We start from the raw sequence: 15,314 nt of genomic DNA, 5'->3' as shown, positions 1-15,314 counted from the left end.
TAAAGAATTTTTAAATATATTACCTGAGCCATTTCTAGCAGAAAACTAATGACAAAAATTTTAAATCCACGCAAATCTTCTGCACAATAAATGCTTGTAAAAGCACACTGTTCACAGTCAATAAGTTGAGTATTGAAAAAGTGCATGAAATTTCTTACTTCATTCCAACAAGGGTTTTTTACACCACAATATCTAAATTTGATAAGCAAACATCCAAAATAAAATATTTTGAATTCTTAATTTAAGGTTAAACTTTAAAAATCTAAAAAACCTTGGTTCTTAAAATATGAGACCTTAGTTGCTAAAATAAGTAAATGTTAACTTGATTTACTTTAACAGTTAAACAAAAATTTTATTAAAAAAATATTATTTATTTTTTTAACAAAATATTAAATCTTATTTCCTAAAATAAATAAACCTTAATTTCAATTACTTTAACAGTATGTTCAAACAATCTTTCTGGTTCATCACAAGACGAGTCGAGTTGTAAATGAAACTGTTCAGCAAGGATTTATTAGTATCATACAAGTTTAAGTACTGGCAGACTCGCTGCATAACAGGTTTTGTATGTTCTTCAGTGTCATGCCAAACCATTTTTTGAAACTCTAGATCAATATTTTTTTTTTAAACCACATAAAACAATAAATAATCTTTACTTCAAAATTTTTTGCAAATATATATATGTCAAAGCTTTAATTACATAAAACAAATAAACTATAAATAATATGTGTACATGTATATCTACTAAATAAACAGATACTTTAGTTAAGTAAAACATTAGTTTTTATTAAAAATAAGTTTTACTACACCTTTAAATATTACTTAAATAAAAATAGCACATTAACAATGATTTTTATTACCATTAAATTCATGATCCTATATTGAAGTCAAAAAGCATGACTTTAAGACTAAAAAAGCATGCAAAAAAAAAACATTGAGGCAGTACTTTACCTTGGCCATGGAGAACTTGAAAAACCTCAAGAGGAGAAAGACACATAACACAAGGAAGCATATTAGCAACTACACCAAAACCAAGTGTTTCTCTAACATCCTAGAAATACCTTGATAATTTAGTAATAAAAAAACCAAACACAAAAACTTATCTTGAATAAAATTCTACAAATATTAAGAAAAATAGTTGACAGTTTGGTTTCAAGTAGGATACAATAATCCAATCATCAAGACAACAGCTTACAATTTTTTAAAAAATTAAAATACATTTATTGATAGTTGAAACAAATACACATTAAAAAAAAATGCTTGCTGCAAAAGCACATATAATACAACTTAAAAAAGTTAATTTTGTCTATGCATATTATATTTTTCTTTTTACAAATTTTTATCAAATTGATTAAAACTAAAAAAATTATCAGATTGAGAAAAAAATTGTGACAATTATTTTAAACAATTATGCAATGCAGCATGTACTCACCCTACTGGGCAGTTCGTCATAAGCTTCCTGGGTTATCTCAATAATACAAGTATCATTATCATTCATCCTCCACAGTTTTCCTGAATTTGTTTTCAAAGATCCCAGGACAACAAGGTTGAAAAGAAATGAATCTAAGCCATGTCTAATCTAAAGAAAAAACTCTTGCTGTAGTAAAAAGAAAAAATAGAAATTACTATAAAGGATTGATGACTCTTTAAGTTGTCTTAATGAAATATATATTGTAAACTTAGTAGCATATATACTTCAGAAACATATTGTAAACTCAGTAGCATATATTGTACAGCTTGCACCCTTGAAATTCGCACTAAGATTAAAAGTGATAAGACAAAGACTGTGAGGACTTTAAGGTTTATTAGAGCATCTATGAGGAAGATGGCCATAGAAATCTCTATTAGTGAGCAAACAATCAGTTAAATATGACCTAAAGGCCAATTCTGGAGCTGGTTCCTAAAGACACCTTATTATTGAAAAAGTTAAGACCAAACAAGTTGAGAGAAGTAAGAACTTTTTGTCTATTCTTAAAAACAATCAACCAATAATTCTATTTTCAGAAAAAAAAACAAAAAAACAGCAGGACTCATTGCTATATTAGCCCCTCAAAATCAGAAGATGTTCCAGAGTCCATTATGTTTAAACTCAGGATAAAACATTCTGCATTTGTGATGTTTGGAGTTGGAGATGTCTCCTAATTTTGTTGATTCAGGGGTCAAAATCAATGCAGATGTGTATATTGAAATCTTAGGAGACCATATTTGGCAATGGAAGACCTCTAACTTTGACCCTGATGCCAAAATTGTGTACCAGCAGGATGGGGCTCCACCCCATACAGCCAGAAAGACCTAGAATAGGCTCACCAAGCTTTCCAGATTTAAACCCTTTGGAATACAATATATGGGCATATTTTAAGTCAAAGGCCTTTGCATCTCCCCACAACAGAATGGCAGCTCTGGTGGCCTCTGTCATCAAGTAGTGGAATGCCAAGCCCAAGGAGTAAGACAATGAAGACATGTAAGAGGTTAAGGCCCAGAAATGAGGCTGTGATCAAGTCCAATGGTTTACACATTAAGTAATTTATTTGAAATTCATGGAAAAATGAAAATTATTTTGCCAAAAGTATTCCCTTGTTTACTTGCTTTTACAACCTGTAGTTTTCAAAAAATTTTATATATAATGGCACATTCTGTAATTAAGTTTATAATGACAGAATGTTTTAATTGTAATTAAGTATGTTTAAAAAGTTTTAAATTTTATGTGTTAAAGTGATTTGATTTATGATTTATATGGTTTTAAACATGCTCAAGCATAAGTATTTCCTCATTTTACAATTGAAAGTGAGCCACTATTGACCAAATAACCAGTTGTGTTAAATCAACTGTATAAGGACTGTATAACAATTTTTATTGCAATTGAATTAATGGTTAATAACTGTACTTTGAAAACTGATGTAATTCAAAATTATACACTCACCATAAAGTTCTTTTTAATGAATAAAATGACAGTTTAAGAAAATTTGAAAAGAATTTGCAATAAAATCTAAAAATGTGTAATTCTTTTCAAAAATATAGTTTTATCATTAACATTTTTATTTACATTTTTACAGTTTAATTGAGAACTTTTTTTGGTGAGATCTAGAAAGAAAGGTGAGAAATTTGGTATTTTTATGTTACCATAATAAACATTAATGTATGTCTAGGCCTGTTCAATGCAAACTTTTTTTCTTATACTATTTAACCAACCTTTAATTAATTCTGTTATAACAATTTGAGTCTTTTTCATCAGCACAAAAGACCATACTTTAGTATGTATACTGCAAGCTTTTAAGCCTATTGTAATTGTAAAAAATAGATTTCTCTATATCATGCTTACACTATAACTACTTCACAAAAATTCAGCAAGTTTTTTAAATAGCAAGATGAGTTGAAAGAAAATTATAATTAAATATGTATACAATCTCCATAGAGATGATATTGGACAGACTGGTCAACACTCTATATTTTTACTAACAGCTACTATATTAGTAACATGTACTATAATAAAAGGTAAGAATTTAATCAGTTATATGCTATACTTCATTGCACCACATCATTCAAGAAACAAACATACTGATCATCATATTGAACTTAGGGCAATTTCTCAAAATTGTACTGGTAAGAAAGTTTTTAAAAGGGTTATCAAATATTTTCAAAATATCATTTAACAAAAAAAAGACCTTAATAAAATCAATCTCTTACCATTGGTGTAACATCAAAATGATAGAGTCTTGGAAACAGCGCATTAGGTCTTTCTTCAAATTCTAGTAATCTTTTGACTATTGCATTTGTGTTTACTGTTGTACCATGTACAGGTACAGTAACAACATGGTTCTTATTTTCACTAAACTGCATAGTTTTTTGGTAATTTGCTTCTAAATGAGAAGAAAGTTGTCCACCACATTTTTCTACAAAAAAGGATTTTCCCATGCCACTTTTCTTTGATTTCACCACCAGTGCTTTGTATCTACATAGAATAGTTGAAAACTGATAAAAAAAAAAAAAAAAAAGAAAAACAAAATTAATACAAGTGAACATGAAGCAAAAAAAACTAATAGATATTGAAGATCAAAATAAAATAGTTATAAAAAATCTTATTTACATGAGTCCATTATGTTTAACTCCAGCCTTTTGATCTGAAAGTTTGTTCCTGAGACATTTTTTAAGAGTCTCACAAATCTGATCTCTGCTAAGATAACTTGACATTTTCAGTTTATATTGGTCAAGAGCTGTTACAAGATATGAATTATGTTGGTTCTCATTACTACAAAATACTACAAGTGGACTCATATTTCCTAAACATTAAAAAAAACTCTTATTTCCTTTAAAAATTTTAAAAAAGATAAAGGAGGAAAGGGTTGAATAGGAGAGAAAATAGGGGGAAATTTGTTTTTCTTTCTAACCTAGTTTCATCATCTTTTGCAAGAAGACATATACTCTTTCACATATCTCATATTTAAGGCTATCATCAATTACCAAGCAATATAGACCTTCTTTACTGTAAACAGCTCGCATTATCAAAAGTTCTATCTAAATCCATAAACAAATAAAAGATGAAAAAAAATCTGTTTCAATCCAAGATTACAAGCTCAAATAATCTTGCACTCAAAAACTGGGTTACTTGACAGTGATGCAATAATTTGTTAACTAAATTTTAAATAAAACATTTAAGCTCTTTCAGTTGTGTCAAACAGTGGTGTTTTGCTTATTTTTAGCATAAATACAGCATTTATTTTTTGAGCTCAAATTATTTATTACTACAAATCACAAAACTTGATGAATGATTAATTAAAAACTAAAGAAAATGAAGATCTCATTTTTAAATATTAAGCTGAAACTTATGATAATGTTGTGCTTACCTCTTCAATTGAGACAGATTCATCACAAAGTAAAACTTCTTCTGATGAAGGTAACGCTCCATCTTTATAAAGATAAATCTCAAGCACTGCATAGAGGATATCATCTTCATAAAAGTAAGAATGCAAAAAGAATAATTGAGCCTGAAAAGCTACACAAGTTCAATCATACAAAAATCAAGAAAGTTACAAATGACAGACATGATAAATACTGTCTTTGTAAAACACAAACGTAAAGTTTTTTTATCATCATTTTACCATGAGACAAAACAATTAAACTTGGTTTATCTTTGTTCAAAAATTCAGGAACAAGTCTTTGGGATGGTTGAAAGCATACTAGGTCTAAAAAGAAGAAAAGAAATGAATAATATGAATAATACATCCCTAAACATAAATGATATTTCCAAGGTTCCAGAAACTTCTTACCTGGAACAGTTTTTTACTTACTGATTAATGAGTTTTAGTTTAAACAAATCTTGTTTGAATAAAATCTTTTGAAAAAACCATTTAAAACAATAGTCATTAGAAATGGATTAAGGTTTAAAAGTATAAAATCATATATTCTTTTATTTTCTCAAGGTTATCAATACAATTTTTGAAATTGAAATTTTTTTTACTGTAATTTTTAATTAAAGATTTTTTAACTCTCCATAAAAAATACTTCAAGATACAGTTAGCTATAAACTTAAAGAGGCTTAACAATAATAGTAAAATAGGAAGAAAGCAGATTCAATTTTGTTAATTTTAATTTATTTTGCAGATATAAAAGGTAAACCCTTTTTTTTTTAACTCTTATCAATTTTGCAAACAAAACATTAACCTTTATACTCTTTGAAAAATTTTCCGAGATCTTCAAGTGTCAAGTAATCTTTAATTTCATCTACAACTGATTCTTTTACAGCTTTCATTCTGAAAAATAAAAATTTATTGTTGCATTTAAAATACAACTTATCTTTAAAAAATGTGGTACTCATTTTTAGAAATAAAAAAATTCATGAAAAGAAGCTTATTGTTCACAGGATCAGAAATAACACCTGATCACCAATCAAGTAATGCACAATATTAGGATATTCAAGTATTCTCTTTATATTGCAAAGTGTTTGATTTGTGATCAGACTTTACTTCAAGTAAATCATTTAAAAATTGTTACATAATACATCATATTTAAAAAGCAATTCATTTTAAACTTCAAGCAACTCATTTAAAAATTGTTATATAGTGCATCATATTTAAAAAGCATTACAAACACAAACAATAACTAATTTAAAAAATCTTACGAAGCATTTAACTCAAATGCATGTTTTAGCTGATCCTTTGCTTTTTGTTCCAGCTCATTTATTGCTTCACTCTCAGGATCTTGTTTACTACACCAAATTGCAGCTTTCCCTTCTCGATATGGAAAACATTCTATTATTGATGCCCAAGCAACATTCTCACTTACATCATATTCTTCCTGTAAAGTGTGGACAAGTCCTATAATTTCATCAGGTGAGTATTTCTCAAAGTTAGATTGTATGCTAGCTTTCTTCCAATTTTCATGGTCACATTGATTGTTATTAATCAAGCTGCAAGATAACTTAAAAGCATTTTTTATATTATCTAAAGTGACATCATGAGCAAAAAACCGAAGAAGTGTGTAAAATTGAGTAGGTAGCTGGCTAGTAAACTTTAAGTCTTTTGACAGTTTAAATAAATGCTTTTGCAGAAAGAGACATTGTTTAACAGAAAAATAGTTTATTACAGGGTTTGTGCTGCGAAAATATGTCAACTTTTCTTCCCATTCAGTAAAGCGCAACTCAAGCACCTCAGATTCTTTTATCAAAGAACTTAATGGTATTCCTCTTTGGAGATCGACATCACAGTGAAATTGCTTTTGCCAATGTGTAAACTTAATGTCACCAGCTTCGCAAAGAGACATATATGCATGGCCCAATCGCGTAACAACTTCAACAACCTGGTAAATAAATAAACTATATCTGATCTATATATGGTGGTAATATCTGTTCTTCTATATGCAATTGGTGTTTCTGAAATAACCTTTTTTTTTTCTTTAAAGTTGTTTAAACTTGCAAATCAGTATCATTTTAAAAATTACAAACAGATCTCACCTCTACAAAATAATCTTTTTCTTTCTGTTTTTCTAGTGCTGATATGCCTCCAATATCACCTCCAAGTAACATCAAACGACTTTGCAAATCATTTATTTCCTCTAAGGTATACTCTTTTACAGTAGAATCAGCATTTTGTATTTTAAACTTTATAACATCAGCCAAAGTGAATTCTTTGAAGTCATCATAAGTAAAGGTTTGATTTCCAATAATGAAATGTCCATTGCGATTGGCAACTTGAGCTTCCAATAAAGATTTTGTAGCCACTGATCCTTGTGATTTCTTTGCATTTTTAAACCATTCAAGATTATGATTTGTATCATTCTAAAAAATGTTTCAAACAGTAATTTAATGTTTAAAGGAGTGGGGAATATTGGAGAGGAGGTGTATTATGCTATAAAGGAAACTTTATTTTAAATAAGAAAAATTACAGTTAGAGCAAATGTATTTTCTATTACAAAGATCTTAGTAGTAAGTAAAATTGTATCTATACAGGAGATAACTGGGTGTGAATGGGTGACACAGTTTTAGTTTAAATTAAAGAGATTACTACATATTAACTACATATTTATTTACTACATAACTACATATTTCTGCAAATCATAAAGCTAAGTCTGTAGCTATAACAGAAAAGTATAAGGATTTCATTTCATGAACTTTGTTTGGAATATATAAACAATTTAAAAGTAAAAAAATTTTATACAATATTAAAAAAAATTAAGGCATTCTTAAACTAACATATATAAGTTAAGAACAAATTTCTATATTAGATATTTACCAGCTTTTCAAAAATCTGTTGATCATTTAAAATCATTCTTTCTGTTTGTCTGCAGGCTTGAAACAGCTGTTCAAAACCAGATTTTATATTTAGGTCAAAAATGATGTGACTGAATGCCAGGCAACAAGCTTCAAAACATTTTACACGATCTACTTCATAATCTGTTTCACCAGCAGCTATTGACATGATTTCAACAAAAACCTTTACTTCCTTTGGATCTACAATATGTAAACAAAAAATTTAATTTGCTAAAAAAAAAAATTTAGTTTTGGATTTGTGAGTATCTTTAATAAAGCTATTAAAATTTAAATTCTAGAACTAATTTTATCACTTAAAGCTAAACTTTGTAAAAGATGCTACTTTGTTTTAAAAAGATGTTTTCATGTAATATATTACAAGTTGAAGAGAAGACTTGATTAAAAGAGGCTCAAAAATATTAACATATTAAAAAGATTTAACCAGTCAATTGAACCAGCCTATGAAACTCTATGTTTGCAACAATCTCTATGTTCGCTACAAAATGATCTTTCTAACTGATTTGAAAAATCAAACTCTAGCAAACTATTATTTAAAATAATAAAGTTAGAACTTTAGAAGCAAACAAGTTCAAAAATACTTGAGGCTTAAGTGACAAAAAACTAAAACTTTTTTGAGTCTGAATTTCATGAAAAATTGAAAAGTAAAGACATTTTGTTAAAAAATTTTTTTGACAAAGAAATAAGGTTTAGTGGAGAAATCAAAAACCTAATGCTACAGTTAATTAATCATGTTGTTATTTAACAACTAGTCTCTCAAGGTTATATTTTAAAATTAGGTGCCAATATAGTGACTTTTAAAAGGTATGCCAATTTATTATGGAGTTTAAAAATGAAGTTTCATTTCCAGAGTAATGCTATAACCTGTAAATAAGGAGTAAAAAGTTACTCATATTGTTAAAAGTTTAAAGTAATTTAAAAAAATCTTAATTAAAAAATGTTAAGGTTAAAAAAAAAAAATTCCTTAGGGTTTATATGTTCCTATCTCTTACTCAAAAAAGGACTTTGGATAAACGAAGTAATTGAATTTATTTGTGTTTAGTTTTCTATGACAGAATACTGGGCAAGATAAGGGAAAATGCAGAACAGAAAAAATATTTAACTCTCTGATGCTTCATTTAAAAATTGTGCTAACAAACCAATTATAAATTTACCAGAAAAAACTGATTGAAAAATTGCTTGAAGTATCGAGTCAATAGGATCAGTATTTTTCAGAGTTCTAATATTTCAATTGCACAAACGAAAACATTTTGGGGATTTTTAAGACCAAAATTTGCTGCACACTGTTAGTGTGCAGTTTATGTTGATATGAATCTCATGGAGATTAGTCTTCAAAATCCAGTCTAATATATCTATTATTCCAAAACTCCTTGAAAATATAGATATAAAACACCTGTTTTTGAAGAATAAGCATCATGAGTTACATGCCTACTTTAAGTGGCTGATTAGTCTTTCCACTAAACTGTGTACAACAGGTGGTACTTTTTTAGGCTAGGATTTGCTCAAACTATGCTAGTAAAGAAAAATAAATAAAAGTTTACTGATTTTGCATTTACATATAATCCTTTTGAAATATTCGTATTTTTAAAAGTGATGTCATAAAAAGAAATAAAAATTTCAAATGTTGATTATTTCACAGGTTAAAGATTAAAAATCAAAAAAAGTCAAAATCAATGGATTTTAGAACCAATAGCAATAAAAGATAAAATAAAATGCTAAGTAAAGTTAATTTACAACCTATACTACTATTATTCTACTGCATTAATACATAATTTAGCAGTGAAAATAGCTGGTTTATGCTATATGATTATGCTGTATTTATATTTGCTGGGTTGTGGTGTAGCAAAAAAGACCTGCATATTGTGCAAATTTTTTATTCAAATGTGCATTGCAATTTTTTTCCATACTGATAACTCCAAAAATTATTTTTTAAAAACGTTTTTAAAATACTTGAAGAAGCTTAAAAATTTAAAAATACTTTTCTGGTCTTTAATGAAACTTGGTATATATATAATAAGTTTTAGAATTTTTTAAAAAATCTATAAACCTGCCTCCTCAATTATTTAATCTTTTTTTTTAAATCCTTTATCATCCTAAAAAAAATCTGCAAAAAAAAACATACTTAAATAAAAACAAAGCGAAAACAAACCTTTTAGGTTATCTTTTAACCAATGAAAAAGTTGTAGACAAGACGATATAGCATTGAATATCTTAGAAATATCAGGTGAAAAGGTTTCAAAGAAACCCTCTAAATTTTTAAGATCATTGTCAATAGATTGCAACTCCTTAATTTCACTTAATGGTTTCTAAAATAAAAATATTTTTGTGATCAGCTAAACATGTTTAAAATTAGAACAAATTTGGTAAAATAATGCCACAAATATTTAAACTAAAAACTACCATCATTTTCTCCACAGCAGTAAATTCTCCTTGTAAATTAAGATTCTCTCTTACTTTCAGTATACTTTTTGCAACACTAGAGTATTTTTGCATTAGAAACACAGAGTTTATCTTTTCAACACAGTTTTTAACATCAGCGTTTTCAAAATGCAACTTTAAAAACTTTATAATTAAAAGTAGTTCTTCACAACACTGTTGATTGTATCCAGAAAATAATTCGATGACTTCAGATGGACTTACTTTGCAAGAAATAATGTCATTTATTAAATTATTCAAACTTCTAATTGTTGGCAAAACTATTTTTTTCATTAACTCATAATATTTTAGAATTTTACAATCTTTTAAGTTTTCTGCAGTTAAACAAACTTCTCTTTGAAACAAAAAACTACTCATAATTTTGCAATCTGACATATGCATTGCTAGCTCAAACCATTTTCTTGAAACTTGGAAATACTTGCATGTTTTGATAAGACACTTTTTTTCTGCAATCTTAAATTTATCTAAAAATTCTTTATCACTAGAAAGTTCTTCATCTCTTGAAAGTTCTTCATCACTTGAAAGTTCTTCATCCCTTAAAAGTTCTTCATCTCTTGAAAGTTCTTCATCTCTTGAAAGTTCTTCATCACTTGAAAGTTCTTCATCTCTTGAAAGTTCTTCAGCTCTTGAAAGTTCTTCATCACTTGAAAGTTCTTCATCCCTTGAAAGTTCTTCATCACTTGAAAGTTGTGTGAAAGATGACTTGGTGAGTTCATCTTCTACAAAAATGTCTTTTAATTTAAGAAGTGACAAATCTGAACGATATTTCTCCTCTAATGCTTCAGCTCCCACTAAAAAGAAGTACACATAATTGATTTATACAATGACATCATTTACCACATTACCTGCCAACTATATTTTAACTCATGTGCTGAAGTTTGTTATTAGATACCAGCTACGAGTTAAGTTGTAGAACATTCTTTGGTTATCTACAAATATAATTGGAGTTAGCACTGCTATAAAATTTTCTTAAAAAAAAAACAAACTGCAATAAGGCATTTAAAAAATTATCAAGATTAAATATCTTACTCATAAATATTAAATTTGTAGTATTACAACGTGTATTTGGCATAAATTACATTTATAGTATTATAATAATTAGTTGGAATAGTGAGCAAGTTTTTAAAATGTTGATTAGTAGCAGACATAGAAACATGTAATTTAAATTCCTCTATACTACTATATCTACTTATTTAAAAAATATTTTGTTTTGTCTTGAATACGAGTGTGTATCGAAATAAACAAGATATACATTTTCTTACGCCAAAAAAAATTCAATTTGGCACGGAATCAAAGTTACGTCATTTCATAATTTAAAAGTAATGCGTAGATTTTTAAGTAATGAAAATCTTTTTTAAATTAGTTTTTTTAAACAATATTATGTTATATCAATGTAAACAATATTAGTTATACCAATTCAATAATTATCAAGGTTTCTATATAAATCTATCCACATCATCATAGTTTCTTTACATTTTGGTATTACAATTTTTTTATTTATTAAATTATCCTTCTTTAAAAATTCAATCAATGCAGATTTAAGAGAATAAGATTACATATAGCAAGCAAGGTCTAAAAAAATTGTTAGAAACTTCTTTTTTCTACTTTTGATAAAGTGTAACTTTTATGAGTTTGAAAATTTAAACAGGAAACTGTTATATATTCATACACTTATTTTTACATATTCATATTCAGAAGCTTTGCTACTGAAGTTTCGTTCAAATATAAAAAGATTTTTGTTAAACTTTAGCATAAAATCATAGGTATGTAAAAATTTACAGAAATTATTTACAATATCTAAAAATAAAACAACAACTGAATAGTGATAAAATCTACAAACATTTTTAAACAACTTAATTTTTAAATAACTTGATTTTTATAAAAATGTTTTTGTTTAATTATTTCATTTTTAAGAATATAAAAAGTGTATAATAATTTTAGTAAATTTTATCTAAATATTAAATAACTCAGTTTATGTTTGTTTAACATGTTAATGTAAAAAAAAGAGACATTACAAACTTACAATAAATCATCTTATTCATCATATGAATAAGATGATTTATTGTAAGTTTGTATTGTCTTTCATTATATATTGCCTTTCATTATATTTTAACTTATTAAAAAGTATTCTTATTAACCTGTTTTATGAAGAAGCTTTTTACAAATCTGTAGAGTGTAATTCACAACATCCCGAGCTCTATTGAAATGATTTAACTGCATCAACCTTAAATCGTAATTGAATTTGAAATCATTAGCTAAATCAAAGTTTATGACTTCAAGAAGACTAAACAATTTTGCTTGATTGCTTGATAGTTTGTAAAACTCAGCAAATGTAATGTTGCCTTCAGAGATGTTTTCCAAAGTATATTGAAATAAAGATTTAACTTCAACAATAAATATATCAGAGTCTTCATTGTCAGATACTTTCCCTGGATAAAAAAAATAAAAAAACAAAAATGCAACCAAGTTCAATCTTATTGCTTTGACAACATTACAAATTTCTGTTATAGATTCATTAAAAAAATTTCAACCCAACATGAAAAATTAAGAAGCAAGATTCCACTATTAAAATGGTATCTTTTAATATAAAAAAAGTCTGCACCTATGCTTTTCCCCTACATATACATATATACATCAAATTGCATACATTGCATACGTTGCATACGTAGCATGTTGCATGCATGCATGCATACATGCATACATACATACATACATGCATGCATGCATGCATGCATGCATTCATGCATGCATGCATTCATACATACATACATACATACATACATACATACATACATACATACATACATACATACATACATACATACATACATACATACATACATACATACATACATACATACATACATACATACATACATACATACATACATACATACATGCATACATATATACATACATATTGATAGGTATAGATGGAGGATAGTAAAGATAAAAGAAAAACCTTTTTATGTGTACTAAGTTTATAAACCAAACATTCATTTTTAATTTTGTTTTTATCATAAGTTATATTTCTATTAATAAAAAATAAAAATAATTCTTATTTGTGTAATTTATCTAAAGTGTGCCATCATAGGAGTAATTAGTTGCTTATGATGGCATACTTGTATTTTTGTTTATTGGTAACAACTTCAGTTGATATTTGTTTACTTTATCAGCCATTCTTTTTGATTAGTTGAAGCTTTTAACTTTACATATTAAAATAAAATTATTATATATATATTTTTTTGTGTTCGTCAATTCCAATTTTTTAGTTTAAGACTTAAGTTTTTAATTTTCATTGAATGTCACTATACAACATATATTTACATGTATGTTACTCATATTCTGATACTTGCATATGATGCAGTTTTTTTTAATGACTTGTAATGTTGCAATTATTTGCAGTCATGAGAAACCTATGGGTTATGGCTTTTCCATGGGAAAAGCATGGATTAGCCAAGACTTATAGTGTTCGAAATATCAATTGAAATACTATGGTTTTTTTTCATGATTTTTACATGGAAACTTTCTGTAAGGGTACTTATGGCGTTTTTAATATGAAGTAAATATTTATATGTAAAATAATAGATTAAGGCACAGATATTTGGGGAGTGCAAAAAGAATAAACAGACAAAAATCACACTTTGGTGCTATGGATGTTTAGTTAACAACTCCGAATAAAACCAAATTAGATTTGGCTATATTCTAACATGACTCAAAATCAGTTTCAATGCAACTTATATTTTATATAAAAATGTTTCTTTACCTAATTGCTCCATTAGTACTTTAAATGGTTTCCAAGAAACACAAAAATTCATTTTCTCATCTGTGCTAGTTAAATTTTTCCACTTCTTTGTAATGAAATTTGTTAATAGTTTTGAGATGTAAGTTAAAGGTAATCTGTAAAGCCAATTTGAATCATTGTTCTTCTAAAAAAAAAATAGTAAGTAAATAGGTACAAAGAAACTAAGGAGAAAAAACTGCTTTTCTTTCAAAAAGTTTCAAAAAAAGACTCAACTAAAACAAATGTTTTTTTCTTAATCAACTAAAAATCAATTAAAAGATGGAAAAGATTAATGAAAAATACCACACACTTAAGAAAAAAAAAACATTTCAAAAAAAAAAAATTTCAAAAAAATATTTCAAACAATAAACTTTTTTTCGACTACTCAGATTACACTAGCTAAAGTTGCTTTTTTTTTTCAACAATCTGAATTAATGAACTAGATAGTATTTTTCAATTTTCTGAGATGAGACTAACTATGTTATTGCTGTTAATAAAATAATTGACTTTATTTTTAAAGAAATTTAGTTATTTTGTTCCTAATTTACCAATCCTAATGTTTTCTGTTTTAGATATTATTCTTATGTAGGATTTTGTTTGTTTTAAATAACACAGAATAATCCTAGCAGCCACCTCATACTATTTGCACTTCAAAATCAAACAGTCTATGTGACTAGTTGAAAAGATGGAAATTATCAATTGTTCTTTTATTGTTTCTATGATACAGAGAAAACCAGTGAATCTCCAGGAAAGTTGTTATTTCTGCTTATCTAATAAGTGAGAATTCCGTGCAAAGAATAAATACAGGATCATCTATTCTAACCTGAAATCAACTCTTAAATTAGTAGTGCATGATAACAAATTCTAGCTCTGCTCCTCAATAAATGAAGTTAAATCAATATAAGAAACAATCTTTCAGCAGATCAATATAAGAAACAATCTTTCAGCTAAGAATCAATATAAGAGATAATCTTTCAGCTAAAAATAATAAAAGAATTGAGTTATCAAAGGGACACCTTGCTTCTTGATTGAAAGGTAAATACTTGCAACAGAATGATGTCCTCGTATGTATTTTATGTAAAAGAAATCTGGATTTAGGCAAATTCTTCAGATCCTTTCCTACAAAAGTCTTTTTAATACAACTTTACTGGTCTTTGCAAACCTATGAAATGTAGTGGTTATTCAGTGGCTTTTAAACCAGAAGTTTAAAGGCAGTTTTGTTACACAATTTACCTCAAGAAGACCCTAGATAAAACATATAATGTAAAATGAAGGACTCGAGAAAAGCTTTGATACAAAGAGACAAGATGCATGGAAGACATTTAAGTAGATATG

General features: G+C 27.1%; 1 protein-coding gene across 2 annotated transcripts in view; it reads right to left on the bottom strand.

The window, feature by feature from the left end:
• The window catches only part of LOC145192734 (E3 ubiquitin-protein ligase rnf213-alpha-like), a 74,081-nt gene that overhangs the window by 30,969 nt on the left and 27,798 nt on the right, over window positions 1–15,314 (bottom strand). For both annotated transcript variants that reach the window (XM_090101150.1, XM_090101151.1), the window contains exons 18-34: window positions 13,962–14,124; window positions 12,334–12,624; window positions 10,160–10,986; window positions 9,909–10,065; window positions 7,725–7,942; window positions 6,947–7,270; window positions 6,116–6,792; window positions 5,659–5,747; window positions 5,097–5,180; window positions 4,842–4,945; window positions 4,386–4,512; window positions 4,085–4,277; window positions 3,685–3,949; window positions 1,433–1,579; window positions 952–1,051; window positions 434–605; window positions 24–192 (exon numbers count right to left, since the gene is read on the bottom strand). In XM_090101150.1, coding sequence (XP_089957276.1) covers window positions 24–192; window positions 434–605; window positions 952–1,051; window positions 1,433–1,579; window positions 3,685–3,949; window positions 4,085–4,277; window positions 4,386–4,512; window positions 4,842–4,945; window positions 5,097–5,180; window positions 5,659–5,747; window positions 6,116–6,792; window positions 6,947–7,270; window positions 7,725–7,942; window positions 9,909–10,065; window positions 10,160–10,986; window positions 12,334–12,624; window positions 13,962–14,124 — 4,107 coding nt within the window. The remainder of the gene's footprint in view (window positions 1–23; window positions 193–433; window positions 606–951; window positions 1,052–1,432; window positions 1,580–3,684; window positions 3,950–4,084; window positions 4,278–4,385; window positions 4,513–4,841; window positions 4,946–5,096; window positions 5,181–5,658; window positions 5,748–6,115; window positions 6,793–6,946; window positions 7,271–7,724; window positions 7,943–9,908; window positions 10,066–10,159; window positions 10,987–12,333; window positions 12,625–13,961; window positions 14,125–15,314) is intronic.

This window comes from Hydra viridissima, unplaced genomic scaffold (assembly GCF_058129835.1).
Source record: "Hydra viridissima isolate aposymbiotic clone 2 unplaced genomic scaffold, HvirCarnegie_v1 scaffold_10, whole genome shotgun sequence".
Classification (NCBI taxonomy): Eukaryota; Metazoa; Cnidaria; class Hydrozoa; order Anthoathecata; family Hydridae; genus Hydra; species Hydra viridissima.
This window is presented reverse-complemented; position numbering and strand designations above follow the sequence as displayed.